Below are 18,348 nucleotides of genomic sequence, written 5' to 3'. Positions count from 1 at the left end.
ACTTTCCAGGTTATCCAGGGAAGATCTACTTGGTACATGGGTTTGAAGGGGGGATCCAGTATAGCCTCAAGTACCAGGTTGAGATCCCAGCCTGGAACTGGGGGTCGGGTTGGCGGTCTCAGATGGTTGCACAAATGTCTGGACAGAACTCTCGACAGCCAACCGAGATTGGAACAGGACCGATAGGGCTGATACTTGGACCTTGAGGGAGCCCAGTTTTAATCATATGACAATGCCCTTTTGGAGAAACCTTATGGATGATGTGTCAAATGGAACGTTGTAGTCCTGACACCACTCCCAATAGGGTTCCGGGCTTGTAGCATTGTCATGATCACTTCTTCTGCTAGACCCTGACTTCGCCAGATGGTGGCCTCAATAGCCATGCCGTCAAAGCGAACAGGCCCGGGTTGGGGTGCAGGATTGGCCCTTGCCTTAGAAGATCTGTACTGTGTGGGAGAGGCATCGGTTAGTCGCTGGACATTTCCTGCAGGTCGTGAAACCAGGTCCTACGTGGCCAGAAGGGAGCTATGACTATTACACTGGGGTGTGACTGGCGGGTCTTTTTGAGAACTCTTGGCAGCATTGGAAGAGGCAGAAATACGTAAGCAAGATGGAATGTCCACTTTGGGTCATTATGTCGACTCCTTCTGCTGATGGATCCCTGTAGCGGGCAAAGAAGCGTGGCACTTTGCGACCATGTGGCCATAAGATCGATTTGCGGAGATCCCCAGTAATTAGTAGATTTCCCTGAGCTCCAAGATATTTATGGACAGTGTGGACTCCTCTGGAGACCAACATCCTTGAGCAGTCATCTACTTCCACATCACTCCCCATCCCGCCAGACTGGCGTCTGTGGTTATCACTGTCCAGGTCGGTGTTGCCCAGGACTGACTCCTGTTAAGGGTTGTCGGGTAGAGCCACCATAGAAAGGAATCCCTCATGCTTGCAGGTAGTCGGAGGGTCTGGGTTAGTGGACCTCTATTCCACCTCTTGAGTATGATTGATTGGAGAGGCCTCAGATGACATTGTGTTGAAGGGAACCGCTTCTAATGTGGCTACCATAGATCCCAACACTTGCATTGCTTGGTGCAATGTGGCATGTTGAGGTTTAGAAATGCCCGAACTTGGTTCGTTGTTCTCTCTTGTTTCTCCAAGGGGAGATACACTCGCTGACTTAGAATATCAAACTCCAGGCCAACGAAGACCATCCTGTGGTTGGGATGAGGATTGGACTTGCGCCAGTTGATGGTCCAGAAGGGCTGCAAGTGTACTAACTGTGCCGCCAGACCCTCTATCGATCCATCATCGTCTAGAACATCTGCACTCCCAATGAAGCCAGGAATCTCTCTGGATGGATCTCTGCCCTGGAGGGCTGTCACAACCCCGGTGGGTCTTCCCGCGTAGGGGATAACCTGTATGGCTACAGAACACTTGCCCATGGTCTCACCCTGGGTATCAATACTATTTGCTGACTGGCGTTTTCCTTGTGTTGGGTCTTTCTAGATACCAAGATCAAACCTCCTGGAAACAGGATACTTAACAAACTGGAGAGGTAAGGCTAGTGCCAGAGTGTAAAGCAGCCTAGGCATGCCTACTTTGATTACTTCAAGTGTCCTGCCTCCTGAAGGGAGGAGCTTTACCCCATCTGTCTCCTGTGTCCCCCAGATACGGCAGAGAAAAGCAAAATACAAATAGCCCAGAATCTAGCTGGGAACATAGTAAATCTTGTTCTGCATCAGATCCATGAAGATTTCTAGTGTAAGCTATCATACTATCTCTAGGTGTTACTGCAGCAATATCCATGTTGCTGCGTTTTGCTGCATCCCCAGTTATTCACATAACCCAGTGAAAATGGCTTAACACACCTGCTCCAAACATACAGACTCCAAGCCCTCCAAATCTACCATGACGGAGCCCTCAAAAGAGGCAATGGTGTCCGACGCTTTATGAAGTTTTTTGCGATATGTCTCCACTTCATCAGGAGAAAAGTTTCCACCCTCTGAGAACAATCTGCATAGAAACATGATGTGCACATACATAGACCATGGTTATAAATCAGCTTGCTCCAATAGTTAAAGTTATATGGAACCTACTATGGTATCAGTCAGGTCACATGAAACACTCTTTAATTTACATGTGAGAAATGGCATGGTAGCTCCCAATTTCATTACTACAGATACACAGATTAAGAATATATGGAGTAATTTACTATGACCCCGGATGCAAGTGCTTGAGTATTAAAGGGCACAAAAGTATATTCCTTTGTGATTATACACAATGCACCTAATGCCAGAAGGCACAAGGGAGTGCTGTCATTAGCACTTACCATAAAATAGGAAATATGCACAGTGCTCCTTAGCATCCAGCACCTGCTGGTGCTCTGAAACTTGCTTAAGGGGCAGGAGGGAGGACCCCTTTATATTCCTCACTCATGAATACAGCAATGCCAGCAGTCGGCAGTATTCACAGGACACAAGCCCCAGCCTACAAGTATTTCCATCTGCAAATTTCCACAATAAACCTATATAAAATCATCTATCATGTGTCACTCTCTTTAGCAAATTGCTGAAAGTAGGCCCAGAATGTCAGCTTCTTTGGTGGTCCCTATGAGACCCAGTCAAACACTGCACCTGATCAACACGGCTGCTATCATAACATGTAACCATTAGTCGCATGTGAACAAGCTCCAACAAACAAATACACAAGTTAAAGCTGGACTTCCCCTTGCAGCCAGTACCAATACTCATGATCTGCTTTGCACAGAGACAAAGATTCTCACCTGAATGATTTGATAAAGTCTGAGTTTGTATCACGCAGCATTCCCAGCATTTCCTCTACATGTTGCCGGTAGTTGCGCATGGAAGTCTGAACCCCACTTACATGACGGTCCAAGATGGACGGCAGAGACTGCGTCAGGGCAACAAGCCTGTAACATAAGACTTGAAGATAAGGAATGCATTTGAACAAAGTCCAAAGTATACCTTAGGTAGTGGGACAGCTGTATTATTTATATGGTTTATATTTCCCTGAAACACATAATTACAATATGGAAAATATGGCTGCAGTGAAGTTTCCTGGGACTGGGAATAGCCAATGAGCAGTCATACTTGTCAGATTTGTTGGCACCAAGGAACATGTTCTCCATGGCCCGAATCTTGCTGCGGAATTCAAGTGTCTGCTGCTTCATGTTCTCGATAAGCACGGAACTCTCACTCTTCAGCTGCGCCAGTGCTTGGCTCACCCCCTCACAGTGACGATCCACTCTCTGCGAGTGCAGAATAAGCTCAGCTGGAGAAATATCCACATATTTGTTACGTAAAATACAAAAAGGCACAACAAAATACAGATTTATAGATACATGTATCAAACTTAGGTTCTGAACAGCAGCCCAGAGCACAATGTGCAGTGCCTGTATCAAATGCAGCATTTCTAGTCATATTAAGTGCAGTATTCATTTGAGGCTTCAGTTCTCCTTTGACGCTAATGGCCTATGGATCAGAAAGCATCCCTTTAGAGCTATACCACATAGGATGTTTTCTCCTTTGCTCTGTTTCAGCTGAAAGGGAAGCACCTAAAACTTGTAATAACAAATTCAATAAAGGAGAAGAAAGACTTCAAGGGTACCAGCTCTGACATTATGGACATCCATCTCAATCCGCTGGCTCCTTGGCTCATGCAGGTGATAGCGAAGCTCTAACTCTGAACTTAATTCTGCCTTCTTGGCACTTACTATACCCCCTGCACTGGAAAGGGTTTCACTGAACCAGGTCTCCAGGTGCTCAAAGAATCCAAGCCGGAGGCTGGAAAAGAGAAATTGCATTAGGTTAGAAGGATGAGTAAATTAACAACAATGTACTTTGCCCATGATTAGTTATACCGTTGTACTGTACTGTCTAAGGGAAACAATATGGCAATTCCCACTGTAAAATTACAAATATACAGCGTTCTGTAAGCATACAAGATGCTATACCCTCATACTGTACTGCGTAATAAGGGAAGCAATATGACAACTCATATGTATGAATACAAATAAACAGAAAAGGAATGTACACTGAACACAAAAATACCAACCCACCTCAAAGGTGAGGTTTGTCTGAAATCTGCTCAGTAACTACGGTGGTTTGGTGTATAGACCACATGTTAAAGGGAAACAGTGTCGGACTGGGACACCAGGGGCCCACGCAAAAATCTTAGACCAGGGGCCCACCAAAGAACCTTAGACCAGGGGCCCACTCTCAGTACTATTATTGTTCTTCTCCTCACTCAATTTCTATTCTCCTAGTCTCTTTTCTTTACATACTATAATCTATTATTCCATCTATTTAGCCTCTTTGTTCTCAAAGAAATAGGAATTGGCCATGAAATAGGCAAAATCTTTAGCAGCACAAGGGCCCCCTGACACCTGGGCCCACCGGGAGTTTTCCTGGTATCCCGGTGGGCCAGTCCGACACTGAAGGGAAACTATCACAAAAATGAAAATTTTATACAAGCTTCATCATACTGAAATAGGAAACTTTCTAAATACAATCAATTGTTTATGAAATTAATAGATTTTTGTACTTACCATTAAATCCTTTTATCTTAACCTACATTGGGGACACAGGCCCCATGGGGATGAAGATCCTGTTGCTTGGAGAAAGGACACTAAAAGGTTAAAGTGGCGCCTCATCCTGCTCTGGGTTTCATCCCCTGCCTACTTCCTCAATTCTCAGTTTTCTGGCCAAAGAAGGATGATTAGCTCTACCTTGTAGCCCAATACAAAAGGAGAAGTCTCTCCCCAAGGCAAGCTAAGCATGTTGCCCAATATTCATAAGTTTAAACTTCTCTGCTGGAAACCAGCTATAACTTTATATGAATTACTTAACTTAAACTTAACTATTCATCAGAATAATGATACTCAGGGAGGGAAGGCTTGTGTCCCCCAATGTAGGTTAAGAGAAAAGGATTTAACGGTAAGTACAAAAATCTATTTTTCTCTTGCCTAGATTGGGGGACAGAGGCACCATGGGGATGTCCCAAAGCTACCCATGAGGGCGGGACCTAACTCCTGGTGTTCAGTTAATAACTGCCTGTAACACCTTCCTCCCGAAGCTTGCTTCAGCTAAGGTGAGTGTATGGACCCTGAAAAATTTGGAGAAGGTGTGAATGGAGGACCAGACTGCAGCCCACAAACCTGTACCAATGAAGCCTGGTGCATAATCGCCCAAGAAGTGCTGAGTGAGCAAGTAGAATGAGCCCGGACTCCGAAGGGTGGAGTCCTACCTTGAAATGCATAAGCCTTCCAAATAACCGATCTGATCCATCTGGAGATGGTGGGCTTAGATGCCCGAGACCTCTCCTTGGTCCCTCTGGTAGGACAAATAGACTGTCCAACTTCCTAATGCCCTTAGTCGCTTTGGTATAAGTCTGAAGAGCTCAAACTACATCTAGAGTGTGTAGCTTTTGTCCCGGTTGTTTTCCGTTCTGGACAGAAAGATGGTGGTACCATATCCTGGTTCAGATGGAATTCCGACACAACCTTTGGAGGGAATTCCAGGGTTGGTCTCAACACCGCCTTGTCCCTGTGGAAGAACATGTATGGTGGTTGACAGGACAAAGCTGCCAGTTCCGAAACTCGTTTGGCAGAGGTGATTGCCAGTAGGAATACTGTCTTGATTGTGTGGGCAGTGAAAGTGATTCCAAAGGTTCGAATGGATGGTCCTGCATCACCAAGAGCACCAGATTTAAATCCCAGGGAGGAATAGGATGTAGTACAGGGGTGCCAACCATAATGCACTCTGGATGAAGGTCCTAACATTTGGCAACAGGGCCAGCTGCTGTTGAAAACGAATCCTTTATTTAGGCCCTCCTAAAGGAACAACAAGAGATTAACTTTGTCCCAGACCTGTGAGTCTCGGGCGTTGGACTCGCACCAGGAAATTAATGCTTTCCACACTCTGTGATAGATACGGGCCAAAACCGGTTTTCTGACATGCCGTTAAACCCATTTGTGGTGAATTTGGGTGGACAATTGGTCCCTTTGATAGATACTCCTTCTTTCTTTATCTTTTTGATCACCCTTGGTAGAAGGGCCAGAGGGGGAAAGACGTAGACTCGGTGACATTTCCAAGGTACCACCAGTGCATCCACTGCCCACGCTACGGGATCCTTGCTTCTTGCGATGAACCTTGCTATTTTGTTGTTGTACTGTGATGCCATTTGGTCGACGTCTGGCATGCCCCACCTTTTCACAATCTGCTGAAAGACCTCTGGGTCTAGGCGACACTTTCCGTGATCTATTGTTTGGCGGATGAGAATCCAATTGTCCTATCCTGGGTTGTGAACTGCGGAGATGCTGATACTGTCTTTTCCGCCCATCTTAGAATCTTTTGTGCCTCTACGAGAGCCGCTTGACTCCTTGTGCCACCCTGGCGGTTGATGTATGCCACCGGCTGTTACGTTGTCGGATTTTATTCTTACCGGCAGGCCTCTTAAGGTGGCCATACACAGGCCGATAAAAGCTGCCGACAGACTATGTCGGCAGCTTATTGGCCCGTGTATGGGGGCCCCCGACGGGCTTCCCCGATCGAGATCTGGCCGAAAGTCGGCCAGATCTCGATCGGATGGGACAGAAAATCCCGTCGGATCGCGGCCGCATCTGTTCGTTGATGCGGTCCCGCGATCCGACCGCCCGTTTGCGAATACTAGGATCCGATCGTTGTGCCCTAGGGCCCACGATCGGATCTGCCCGATATTGCCCACCTCAAGGTGGGCATATCGGAGGGAGATCCGCTCGTTTGGCGACATCGCCAAACGAGCGGATCTATCCGTGTATGGCCACCTTTAGGCTGTGTGACCAGTGAAGCAATGAGAGGTAAACTGCTCTGAGTTCCAGAATGTTGATGGGGAGCAACTGCTCCTCCCGTCTCCAATGGCCCTGCACCGTCTGATCCCCTAGAACTCCTCCCCAGCCCTGCCATCGGTCGTGATGACCCTCTACCTGTGGTTTGGGAAGGGTTTTCCTAAGTGAAGCGTTGCTGGTTGGATCCACAAGGAGAGCGATGTCCGGACTAAATCTGATAACTGTATTATGCGGTCCAGATATGCCCTGTTCTCCTCTGGTGCTGTAAGATCAGCATCTGAAGTGGTCTTGTGTGTAGTTGCCCCTAGGGGATCGCCGGAAGAATGAGACCATTGTCCCAGAGCCCTCATTGCCGAGCATAACGGTACATGTTCTGCTCTCTGAAGGGCCAATAGTTAGCTGCGAAGAGACGTAACCTTGTCTTGCGGTAGGAATGCCCTCTCTGCAGAGGTATCCAGAACTAGTCCTAAGAATTCTGTACTCTGGGACGGAATCAGCTTTGATTTATGAAGATTGATGCACCAACCCATGTGAGTCAGTGTTTTCACTACTGTCTGTAGATGTAGTAAGGTTAGGGACATGAATGGGGCTTTGTCTATGAGGTCGTCTAGGTATGGTATGACCCCCACCCACTGTACTCGTAAGAGCCACTGCCATGACATTTGTGAAAACTCTTGGCGCGGAAGAGAGGCCAAAGGGGAGAGCCATGGATTGCCAATGTTCTCCTGCCACGTAAAGACAAAGGAAGCGGTGATTATTGGGGTGTATAGACATGTGCAGGTACGCATCTTTGATGTCGAACACTGCCTGAATTCTTCTTTTTCCAGTGACATTAGCACTGATTGAATCTTCAAGTGTTGCTTTCTGATGTGTTCATTGAAAACGTTCAAGTCTAGGACCAGGCGAAAAGATCCGTCCTTCTTGGGTACTATGAATAGATTTCAATAGAAACTAGAAAGTTTCATGAACTCTATGAGGAAGCCGTGGGAACTATCGGTAGGACCCAAGGATCTTGGATAGTTTGTCTCCACACCTTCAGAAAGCTTCTTAAGCATCCACCTAATGGAACGCTTTCGGGTTGGGCACCTCCTCATGCAGAGGGTGCCTTGTCCTGGGAGGGCTTAGTTGCACTCCTGTTTCCAGCCCAGGAAGTATTCTTTCTTGAATGGAACCTAAGCCGACTGGTAGTTTGGTGTTTTTCAGTCTGTGTCCTTTGCCTTTGACTCTGGTTCTGGAGAAATGGACGAAAAAATGGTCTTCTCTTCAATGGGTCCTTTTGGGCTTATTCTGCAGCAGCAGGGTGCTCTTGCCTCCAGTAGCCTGGGCAATTATTTTATCTAGTTTGGCCCCAAATAACTGTTTTCCCACGAATGGAAGGCTGACCTGTGATCTCTTAGAAGCTAGGTCAGCAGACCAGTTCTTAAAGTAATACTGACACTAAAAAAATACTTTTTAAAATATGAAAGTATATTAAAAGTTACCTATAGGTCATGACAGGAACATGGGGCATCAGACAGGTAATTTAAAAGCACAAATACTTTATGGCAAAGTTATAAGTTGCTTTTAAAGGCTATATTATGATAGATGTAAAAAACAGTTTAATTTCTGGTGTCAGTATCTCTTTAAGCCACAAAAAACACCTGGTTCCTATTGATTGGGCGGAGGCACTTGCGATTTGTTTTGTCACGTCCAAAAATGTATGCATTCGCGTCTACGATTTGTGCCAGAAGGAGGTCTGTGGATGGATCTTCTGAGCCAATGAGTTGGGCCACCTGTTCCATCCAAACTTCCATTGCCCTGGAGACAGTGCCCCACTTGCCGCTGTGACCTTGCAGAATCCCTCAAGTCGTTTGTCTATGGGATCCTTGAAGGACACTGTGTCTGCAACCGGAATGGTGGTGGTTTTGGCTAACCTTGAGACCGGTGGGTCTACCGCTGGGGGTGACAACCAAAGATCTGTACATTACTAGGGAAATGGATAGTTCTGAGTGAAGCTTTTGTAAAATTGGACTCTGTGGTCCATTGTTTTCCATTGAGCCTTCACAATTCCACCAAAGTAGAAAGAACCGACGCACACCCTTCACCAGATCAGCCTGGTGCACAATCCCAAAGGATCCGGCAGCCTCACATATGTTAGAGAACAGAAAAGGATCGGCACACAGGCATTCAAATTGCAGTGTTACCTGCTCGTTTATTGTGCGGACTGCAACGTTGCAGTCCGCACAATAAACGAGCAGGTAACACTGCAATTTGAATGCCTGTTTGCCGATCCTTTTCTGTTCCCTTCACAATTTCATCCAGCATCCATACTTCATTCCTTTGTCTCTTAAAAATATTCTTGCTTGGCTCCGCTGTAGCCGGAGTGTCCATAGGGCCTGTAGGACCGCCTGAATAAGGCTCTCCACTTCCCTTTGGGATCTAGGCGTATCCTGATCTTGTTCAGACTCCTCTCCGGAGAGAATCTGTCCTTCTTCCCCTGAACTTTCCTTCTACTCATCTGGGGACCGAGGTGGGGAAGGAGGTGGACGTTTTGGGGCAGGCTGAGTGCCTGTCTTGTGAGGATGAGTGGACAGGTGTTCTAGGACCTTGTCCAGTGTATCTGGTATTCTGGCTAGGTTTTGAAGACCTGCTAGTGACAGAGATAGTGCACGCACCAACTCAGAGTTCAAGCTCATTTGACTGGCCATAGCTGTTGCGGAGCTGGCAGGTAGGGCTGTATTGCCCTGTGAAAATACTGGGGATGGTGTGTGGACAGGTCTACAGGAACCACAGATCGGCTCAGTCAAAGCATTAGGATATTTTGCTTTGCATGAAGCACATGCAAAATAAGAAACTGAGGCAGTTGTGCGTGCAGTTGCCTGGGTCTTAAGAAGAGACTGTTCCCCTGCCCTGTCTGTCATGTTGCGTGTAGGAACCCTGAGGAGTAGGGGAACCACCCCCTTAAAAACTGGCCAGGAGTAGAACGGTGAGGATCAGAGAGGGGAAGGAACCACTGCCCTGTTAGTGTCACCGATGTGTGCACCGAAGAGTCTGTGGAAGACCCGACAGTGAGATGTAAAAAACCTTTCCCATATTAAGTTTCAACCACAGAGAGTGTAGAGAATGTAGGCCTACCTATGCTCACTTAAGATAGTAGTACCGCAGCTTGTCTTAGCTGGGGATCCGTCGGTCGCAAGATGGCCGCCCAATGCGAGAGGGGATGGCGTGCAGTGAAAAGGGGCTGCTGCAAATGGCATTGGAATGCGTGCCTGACGTGGCGTCAGCGTGTGGAAGACAGAGTAATAGCACCAGGCCTGGCAATCTGTGGGTTCTGGCAAATGCCAGAGGGGATGCTATAAGGTCCCATAGAAAGTCAGTATTTAGTTGGCTGGTGGGGGCTGTTTGGGCCTCTATGTGGGCTGATTGGGCCTCTGTGTACCTGAAATGCCAGGGCCTATTTTGATTCTCAGTCCAGACCTGACTAGCACTGCTGACTTCACGCATAAATGAACACGGGAAGCCGAAACTGCGCAAGATAGAGCTAAAATAAAAACCCCATGGTCAACGGCAACTACAGTCTCCCTACAACAAAGCTATCGGAGCTGGCAGGGGACCGGGGAATAGATACGATTTAGCGAAGCGGGGAGAGAAAGGAGGGGAATTATACATACCTCTTCTGCCAGCCGTGGAAGCCCATTAAAGCCAAAAAACTCCTGTTCTGGCCACTGGTGCAGCCTTCGGGGAGCGGAAACCAGTTACCCAGGTTGATGAGGGGGGAGCTTTCCTTGCCTGCAGACCTCTGTAGAGCGGAAAGGCTGATGGGCTCTTTAGTTGAAGTTAAAAATCCTTTGGCTGGAAGGGGTTCTGGAGCGGATACACTGACCCCTAATGTTGCTTGGTCCTTACCTTCTGAGGACACTAAAAGAAAACTGAGGATTAAAGAAGTAGGCAGGGGATGAAGCCCAGAGCAGGAGGAGGAGGAGCCACTTTAAACTTTTAGTGTCCTTTCTCCAAGCAACAGGATCTTCATCCCCATGGTGCCTGTGTCTCCCAATCTAGGCAAGAGAAAATCAAGTTTATTTCACTCTCTCTGAGCTCTAATTCATCTGTTAGGAAAGGAAGCCCCAGATGCTGAGAGAGGGATAGTGAAGATAAACTTGATTATTTCAGAAAATATGCAGAATTTTAATTGATTGTATTTCAGTATGATGAAACATATATTACATTTTTGTGATAGTTTCCCTTTATATATACTGTCCACAGTTAATGGTAATGTCTAACTCTCCCAAAAATTCTCTATACTGTAAGCAATAGAACTACAAGCCAACCTTTTCTTTATAGTGATAAACTGTTCCTCTGGTATGACCATTATGTCATGATTTAAGGGACTGGTATCTTCCTGTGCTGCCTCAGTCATAAATATATTCTCAGTGTTGAAATGTTTTTCTGGAAACTCAGGCACCACAGTGTCATCTTCTGATGCTAAAAGCAAGGCAGTATAAGTGTTCCCTCTGGAAGTTGTGAAGAGCTCAAATGGAATCTGGGATCCCTGAAAAAGAGATACTTGTCTCATCCATCTGTGCTTTACATTGGTCCCTTATGGATATAAAAAAAATACAATCCATCTGATATAATTGTAATGACATGCAGGCACTGGTGTTTTAAAGGAATTGTTCATTATAAAAATAAAAATTGGGTCTAATATAGTTAGTTAGCCAAAAATGTAACGTATAAAGGCTGGAGTGACTGGATGTCTAACATAGCAGCCAGTACAAAGAAACAAAAGGCTGGCACACAAAGCAAATTAAACAGGGGTCCTACCCCTGGTGTGTTTATTGCGTCATACAACGTTTCGGAGGGCGTTCCCCCTTCGTCAGGTAACATAGCAGCCAGAACACTACTTCCTGCTTTTCAGCTCTCTTGGCTTCCACTGACTGGTTGCCATGGTAACCAATCAGTGACTTGAGGGGGGCACATGGGTCATACCTGTTGCTTTTGAATCTGAGCTGAATGCTGAGGATCAATTGTAAATGATGTCCCATGTGGTCCCCCTTTAAGTCACTGACCAGCTCAGAGTTAGAGAGCTGAAAAGCAGGAAGTTGTGTTCTGGCTGCTATATTGGACATCCAGTCACTCAAGCCTTTATACATTACATTTTTGGCTAACTAACTATATTAGAAACCTTTTTTTATTTTGCACAGCCTTTCTATTTACCCAGTTTTTATTTTTACATTGAAATATTCCTTTCACTTCCTTATGGAGCAAGAAACATAAGGGAGAATCGCCTGAGTTGCACAGATTTAACACAAGCAGGGCTGAAGGTTAGAAGAGGAAGTTACTAATACATACTGTACTTAAATTTCCTTTTTCAGCAGCACACATGTCCCTTGTGTGATCATATAGGTACAACATATTCTCGATTTAGTTGCTGCTTGCTTACCTGTGACATCTGCTCATCAACTCCCTCTGCGGCTTGGGGACTCTTCTGAACTTGCACTGGTACCATAATGGCATTGCATTCTGCAGATCCAAGCACCTCCATACCTTCTCTTGTGTTGTGCATTTCGTCTCTTGGCCTGTCCAGCCGTTCTTCAATTAAAACACTTTCTACTGCAGGAAAGTTGTAGGAATTGAGTTCAGAGTTTACAGAAGTTCCCTTTTTAAAATGAGCCACCACTACATCTGCTGGAATACTTGTAGTGCTGGTACTGAGTTCCTCGCCATCTTTCGTCATCACCTTCAGGAACAGAGGGGACTTTTTTTTAAAAGCGGTCTTAAGCTCTATTCTCTAAAATATGAAATAACAATGCTAATGCTTAATAATTGATAATGGAATGTCACAAGCATACAGGGCCACCAACAGAAATCAAGGGCCATACTACTAAGTTGTCAGAATCCCATTCTGAGTGTGCCTGGATTCTTAGCCATTTACTATCTGGGCCCCTTGGGTGGTGGGCTCTGCCAACTAAGTAGAAAGAGTAACTGTTAAAAATATGTAATTCATCTACAAAAGTGATATCCAATCAGACCTTTGATCTGCCCAGGGCAAGCTCAATTAAGTTGCTCCCGAAACGCGTCAGGTGATGTAGGTTTGTGACCTGTTCTTTTTACCGGAGTGCCGCCTTTCCATCCTTTTGCACAAACTCAATTCTGACTAAACACTTCCTGGCCCCCCAAAAGCCCATTTTGTGGTCCACAATTCAGGACCATCATAAATATTATTTTATTGGAAGCCATGACTTAAGTCCCCCCTGGCCCTCCAATGGTTTTGCAGCAAGTCTTCTCAATACTATTTCCCAAAATATACCCATGCCAGACTGCCAGAGGAAGATATTGTCTACATCCCCTCCACACCATTTTTTTGATGAGAGTAATAATATTTTTTATCTAATACCATTTTCAGTCATTCACCTACCTGCCCATACACTTCTTTGATTCCAAAATATCTGCTTAAAGAGCAGCTATAGGAGGTAAATTCTGCAAGCACCAGGGCAGGGTAGGAATCCATTACAGCAACTTGGTCAAAATAAAAAGTCTTGTATCTGTGAAGCAAAGAAGGGGTTGTCTTTAACAGAAATTGATTGAGGGTTCCAAATCATAAACATTGCAAGAAAGCTATGTCATTTATTAAATATTCTAAAAAGGGTCAGGTATTATATTCAAAAATCACATAAATCAAAAATAAGCCCAGCATGTTTCAACCATATTGGTCTTCCTCAGGAGCACAAATAACAAAAAGAAAAGGGCAGCCTTTTTCCCTGCCTTTTTCTTTTTTTGTTGTTTTTTTGTTTTTTTTTGTTATTTGTGCCCCTGAGGAAGACCAATATGGTCGAAACGAGTTGGGCTTACTTCTGATTTTTGTCATTTTTGTAAATTTTTCTTTTTTTCTCATGTCATAAATATATTATATAATTTTTGTAAATTGAGTGTGCAATCCTTTCCTGATTGGTACATGTTAGATTTGGAGACCCACATGGGGAGCCTTTCTATGGATTAGCACCTCGCATTATATTTTTAAGGGTGTGCACCCTCTTTTCTTATTTCTAGTTTTGTATTTCAGAACTAATGATGACTTGCCATGTGCTTCCAAGGAATAGAAGAAGAAGACAATTAAAACTTAAATTGGTTGGGGAGGTATTTTTATGCAACCCCAAGTGATTCAAATTGCTAAACAAAGACCAGCCTGGGGTAAAGACAGTAGCATCATGCACAATGCACTCCTCTGCATAACTGGCCCTGACTGAGACATTCTTCATAGAGTGTACAAGAAAGGTCAGTATTTAGGTCAGAAAACAATTATGCAACAGTTATTACTAATTCTGGTTATTATCCTGGCTAAAGAAAGCATCTTACACTCATTTGCATGAACACATATATAAAAAAAGGAATGTTCTGTGTACACAAGGAACACCTGCATTTTGAGCACCAATGGGTGCAGGGTACAAAGCAAACCGGTTTTTCCTGCTTGCCCTAAAGCTGGACATAGATGCAAAGATCCGATCGTTCGAATCCACAAATGATCAGACTTCCGCCACTCCCGACCCGCCACTAACCGTTCCGATCAAATAAAGTAGTAAAAGAACAGATCAGCCGATGTTCTGCCCCTGACAGCAATCGTACGAAAGTTATGTCCAACAAAAGCTGGTGACAGTTTGCCACTGAAAATCGTATGATCGGCAATACATGAAGAGAAATTATTGGCAGCCGACAGAAATCTTTTAACCTGTCCGATTGACAAAACAACCGATCTCTGTCGGGCAAAAAATGTCGGGACTCTCCACACACGGTCCGAAAACCGTACGAATCCTTGATTCGTACGATCGGATCTTTGCTTCTATGGCCATCTTAAGACAGAGCTGCCTTGCACCTGCCAGAGGCGTGCTCTGCCCCAGATGCAAGTACTAATTCACTAAGCAGTAAGGGGTGCAATTTGGTGCCACTTAGTGCTCTTCTGCTTGTATCCAGGACATTCCAGTACATATTATTTTCAGGCATGATGGATGATGGCATCCTCTTACATATGAATTGATTAAACTGATTAAGGAGGCTTATAGAACCCACCCTGCTTTTATGGTTTCCAAGGATGCCAGTGCTTTCCCCAATGTGCTACGTAATGTTTCCTTGGTACTCTCTTGTCTCAGTTTGTCCAGTATCTTGTCCAAATTTGCTTCTTTGGCCTGTGAGCAAAAAGAAACAGCACACTACTATTGGGTGCAGAAGGGGCAATGGGGACTATTCTTCGTACTTGGTCCAATTTGAGCTCATTTATATTATCCATCATTAAGGTAACATATGGGATAAACAAATGTGGTTTCAAAAAATACATTTCCTTGGAATTAAAATAATTAGCATTTAATCCTGAACTACTTGGCTTATAATAAGACTGAATTACCTTGCTGTCACTGTCATATTTATAGCGACACTTGTCCATCTTTAGCTGCAGAGCCTTTTCTTGCTGGGAGAGGCCAAGTTTCAGCATTTCCCATATATTAACAGCATTTTCCAAGAATTTTGCCAACTTCTGGGTCTGATGTTCTATTTGATTATAGTTATGTACCAGCAGTTTCTATGGATAGAAGAAACACAGGTTATATTTTCAGACACAAGGGCCTATTTTTTGTGAATTAAAATCAATATGCGATGGGCAAGATGTGCTACTTAGATGCCCCTGTCGAACTCAGCAAAACAATATAGTGAAATGTGCACCTAAGATTAATACACTTACTTCCCATTTCTCTTGCTCTTCCTTAAATTGCATGTGGATCTGTGCTGTCATTGGGCAGAGTTCTTTGGTTAGCATATCCTCAGCTTCCTCTATGGTACAAATATCTGCACTGACCAACTGCTCCTAGAGAGACATTGAGCATAAGTGACAAATATTTTCATTAACTTAAAAATGCATTTCTACAGAGGCAATCATATACCCATAAGAAAGTTGCCATTCTATTTCGCACCCAGAGACCACTGATGAAAATAAGAATGCTACTCTTAAAGTGGACCTGTCCCCCAGACATAAAAATCTGTATAATAAAAGTCCTTTTCAAATTAAACGTGAAATCCAAATTCTTTTTTTTATTAAAGCATTCATAGCCTATGTAAACTGGTTTATAAATCTCAGCTGTCAATCAAATATTGCCTGCCCCTCCTCTATGCCTAGGCATAGAGGCGGGGCAAGCAATTACTTTCACTTTCCATTCAGCACTTCCTAGATGTCACTGCTTTCCCCACATTCCCCCAGTTCTCTTAAACATTTGATTGTGTAGCCAGGGCATGGGGATGGACATCAGGTCCCCCATTCTGGTGCACAAACAAGATTCTAAGATGATACAAGGCTTGTCTTTATAACAGTGTCCGCAAAATGGCTCCTGCCTGCTTGCTATAATTATGAGTTCCCACACTGATGGAAACAAGTTTTAAATAATATATACAGTGTAATTAAAGTTCATTTTGCTTGACTGACATGATAAAATACGATTTGGAATACTTTTTTTGGGTAACGGGTCCACTTTAACAGGTTTTTTTAGCCATACAATTTCCATTTCTACAGAGGCAATTGTATACCCCTAAGAAGGTTACAGTTCCATTTTGCACACTTAGACCACTGGTGAAAATATGAATGCTACGGTTAACAGATTTTTTTAGCCATATATTTTCCTCTTCAGTCTTCAACCAACTGGACTGAAATTTCTCAGTCCTCCACAAGTAGAGATGAGAGAAGACAATGACTTGTGGAGGACTGAGGTTCCTAACTTATTAAAGATGGTGAGATGCAGGTAAAGAGAGGGGATATGTAACAAAAGGAGCAGATCTCATATAAGGGCTCATGCACCCAGGGTCTTTGCAAACATTTTGCTGCCCACATGATTTTTAGCTCAGTGGATTTGTGCCAGAGCAAATGGGAGCCAGGCCCCATGGGCCAGTGGGCTCATTTTATGACAGTATCTGACTTTGTGTAGGGGTGAGTTGCAGCTCCTAACCAATGCTATTCCAGATTCTAGCACATAATGCACAGTACTTACTTTGCAGCTTTTTGATTCCGCCTCAAGTTTTTTGCAAAATTCCTCTTGCAGCTCATCGAACTTCTCTAAGAAGTGTTTGTTAATGGGCTCTGCAATAAATGGTAGTAAGTAATTATTCAGGAAAGGGCAAACAACTTTACTCAGGTTGGATCAGATTTTTATTTTTCTTAAACATCATTTGTGCCCACAAGCAGGGAGTGACAAGCAAGTCTAAATAAAACTGGAAGAGCAAATTAGCCTATATTGTATGGCATGCTTAAGGCTAATAGCACATGTAGCATTCCAGAGGAGAAACACCCCTTTCTACTCATGGCATGCCCATGACTTGAATGGCAGTCATTCTTATTGATGACAGTCCATGATCACTTACCAGCTTGACTGTTCAGGGCGGCCATAGATTCATTCCATTCCATGACTCCTGTTGCAGTGCAAGTAGGAGGTACAAAGCTTCTGTAAAAAATCAAAATTAGGCCAATTTTGTCTGTGTGTGTTTCTACACATTCATAGTGAGACTTTAAAGCAACATTTTATGTTGCATAAGTGAAATATAACAACAAAGTTGCCATGTACAGTACCACCAGTCACACAGACGCACATGAACAAGGATGTCATTTAACCCAGTACCTGGCAGAACCCAGAAACTGAAGTCTCCTTTCATTGAGAGAGCTGAGTTGGGTGGTCAGCTGATTCACTGATAGTTTCACACTCGCAGGTATCTGTTCCCTTTCATTCTCAGCAAAAACTCTGCAAAAAAAAAAAATTAAAATGGAGGGAGAAGGCCATGACAATGTTTATGTATGCTTTTAGGTACATTTTACCAAGAATCCAAGTCTGTATTTAACAGGCTTAAACAAGCTTATATAAGCAGCTCCTCATATCTAGGTGTGATTTGCATTCACTGATTCTGTTACACTATGTAAGATCTAAAAATTGGATGATAGGCAACTGGGAGGAGCGTGTAACAATACGTTTATATAGGATGTCCTTCATATACAGAAGGCAGTTACCATAATTGATTTAGTTATACCATATGACTCAAAAGTAACTCATAAGTTACTCATGCTTGTATCAGGTAAGTAACATGAAGTGTTACTCATTTTGGCTTCACTGACTTGCCTTCACTTATACATGCAGTGCAAGAAGACTGTAACTGTTCCAGTCTGACATTGACCAGAACATTTAGAATAATCAGGGACACTTGATTTGAAATCTGTAGCTGACATATTACAAGACATTGAAGAAATATAACACTTGTTAAGTGCTGAGTACCTACCTGAAACCCTTCATTATTTTCTCCCTCTGGTAACACTCCCAGGCCTTCTTCAAGTCCTGCCATCGAAAGCGCTGGGTATTCTCCCTCTTTAGATTGGCTTCCAGAAGGTTTACAGATAATCTAGCCACAGCTCGGTGGTTAGCTAAAATTGCCTGGTTAATCATCTGAAATTAAAATTATATTACTGTAAATAATATCTATAAAATAAAAATCTATTTAGAAACAACGCCATTGGC

General features: G+C 44.1%; 1 protein-coding gene across 2 annotated transcripts in view; it reads right to left on the bottom strand.

Annotated features, from left to right (window-relative positions):
• The window catches only part of LOC108699929 (coiled-coil domain-containing protein 180), a 35,621-nt gene that overhangs the window by 11,751 nt on the left and 5,522 nt on the right, over positions 1-18,348 (bottom strand). For both annotated transcript variants that reach the window (XM_018232622.2, XM_041574806.1), the window contains 14 exons: positions 18,113-18,276; positions 17,464-17,583; positions 17,210-17,289; positions 16,840-16,928; positions 15,546-15,668; positions 15,213-15,386; positions 14,882-14,997; positions 13,236-13,362; positions 12,261-12,557; positions 11,149-11,369; positions 3,625-3,800; positions 3,108-3,288; positions 2,780-2,926; positions 1,866-2,010 (listed from right to left, as the gene is read on the bottom strand). In XM_018232622.2, coding sequence (XP_018088111.1) covers positions 1,866-2,010; positions 2,780-2,926; positions 3,108-3,288; positions 3,625-3,800; positions 11,149-11,369; positions 12,261-12,557; positions 13,236-13,362; positions 14,882-14,997; positions 15,213-15,386; positions 15,546-15,668; positions 16,840-16,928; positions 17,210-17,289; positions 17,464-17,583; positions 18,113-18,276 — 2,160 coding nt within the window. The remainder of the gene's footprint in view (positions 1-1,865; positions 2,011-2,779; positions 2,927-3,107; positions 3,289-3,624; positions 3,801-11,148; positions 11,370-12,260; positions 12,558-13,235; positions 13,363-14,881; positions 14,998-15,212; positions 15,387-15,545; positions 15,669-16,839; positions 16,929-17,209; positions 17,290-17,463; positions 17,584-18,112; positions 18,277-18,348) is intronic.

The sequence above is a fragment of the Xenopus laevis genome, chromosome 8S (assembly GCF_017654675.1).
Source record: "Xenopus laevis strain J_2021 chromosome 8S, Xenopus_laevis_v10.1, whole genome shotgun sequence".
Taxonomy (NCBI): Eukaryota; Metazoa; Chordata; class Amphibia; order Anura; family Pipidae; genus Xenopus; species Xenopus laevis.
The sequence above is the reverse complement of the archived record's forward strand: the minus strand, read 5'-3'. Positions and strand labels throughout refer to the sequence as shown.